The 1375-nt window shown below is 33.0% G+C and overlaps 1 protein-coding gene across 1 annotated transcript in view; it reads right to left on the bottom strand.

The window, feature by feature from the left end:
• HELRODRAFT_189517 (hypothetical protein) overlaps window positions 1–1375 on the bottom strand; it is a gene marked incomplete at its 3' end in the record, with an annotated part of 6497 nt that overhangs the window by 2556 nt on the left and 2566 nt on the right. Inside the window, exons 2-3 of the mRNA XM_009030669.1 lie at window positions 986–1120; window positions 556–656 (exon numbers count right to left, since the gene is read on the bottom strand). Coding sequence (XP_009028917.1) covers window positions 556–656; window positions 986–1120 — 236 coding nt within the window. The remainder of the gene's footprint in view (window positions 1–555; window positions 657–985; window positions 1121–1375) is intronic.

Here is a 1375-nt window from a genome sequence, read left to right as displayed (position 1 = left end):
AAATCATCATCATCATCATTAACATGGCCGCCAACATCATCATCATCGTCGTCGTAATGAGTATCACTACTACCAACATCATCATCGTCGTCGTCGTCGTCATCCCAATACGTTAATTAGTTCATTAATTATCTTTTTTCATGGATAATTAATTTAATTTAATTACGCCAGAACCACCTTCTAGCACTGCCATTAATTATCGCGCCGCCATTTTATAATGTAGACTATTTCAAAACTTCCGTCAGACCCCGATTTAATAACCATGATAATAATAATAATTATAATAATAACCATAATAATAATAATAACGATGATAATAATAATTATTATAATAATAATAATAACCATAATAATAATAATAACGATGATAATAATAATTATTATAATAATAATAATAACCATAATAATAATAATAACGATGATAATAATAATTATTATAATAATAATAATAACCATAATAATAATAATAACGATGATAATAATAATAATTATAATAATAATAATAACCATAATAATAATAATAACGATGATAATAATAAAATGGTGTACTACTAACTCCCTGATAGTCCTGGCGTCTGCGTTGTTCGGGTTGAAGAAATCGGCATTACTCATTGTCTGGGAGACTGCCTCCCTTCTGTATTCACCGACGTTGAACACTGTGTGTGTGTGCACGTGTGTTTGTGTGTGTGTACGTGTACGTGTGGAGAGAAAAGAAGAAGGAATGAATGAGCGGATTGATTGATTGAATAATTAAATGAATGGGTTCAAAAATGTCACACACGCCTTCTTCATATCGGAACCTCCAAGCAGCAACGAAACGAAACAAAATGGTGCAAACATGTTCCTAACTAACTACGACACCAAAACACTCCTGAATAACAGCCAAACATCTTAGCAGCCAGGCAATAAAGAAAAGCACTCTTAAAAAAACACGTTACTAATTTCATGTACATACACCACCATCCTAGCCAAACTGGAAACGAACCTTTAGTATCAAATCCGACCCAATTTAGGTACCTGGTCAGTTTTTTGGCAATGTAGGTTTTACCTCTGGCTGGTAGGCCAACCATTACTATGGCAAGTGGGGCCACGTTAATACTGGAGATGTCCATCATCTTCGCTGAGTGGGCGGAGTTGAGTTGGGAAGGGGAGGAGTTAGTAATTGATTGATTGATTCGTTTATTCACAGTTAGATCATTAAGTAATTAAGTAATTTAGATAATTATAAATAAAGGAAGATGATAATACGGACTTATTGAATACATACAAACACATACACAAGTGTAAAAACCACACACAAACAAACACAACTAATCAAACAATCAATCAAACAAACAAACAAACAGAAAACAAACACAACACTATACACACACAA

Source organism: Helobdella robusta (assembly GCF_000326865.2).
Source record: "Helobdella robusta unplaced genomic scaffold HELROscaffold_7, whole genome shotgun sequence".
NCBI lineage: Eukaryota > Metazoa > Annelida > Clitellata > Rhynchobdellida > Glossiphoniidae > Helobdella > Helobdella robusta.
The sequence above is the reverse complement of the archived record's forward strand: the minus strand, read 5'-3'. Positions and strand labels throughout refer to the sequence as shown.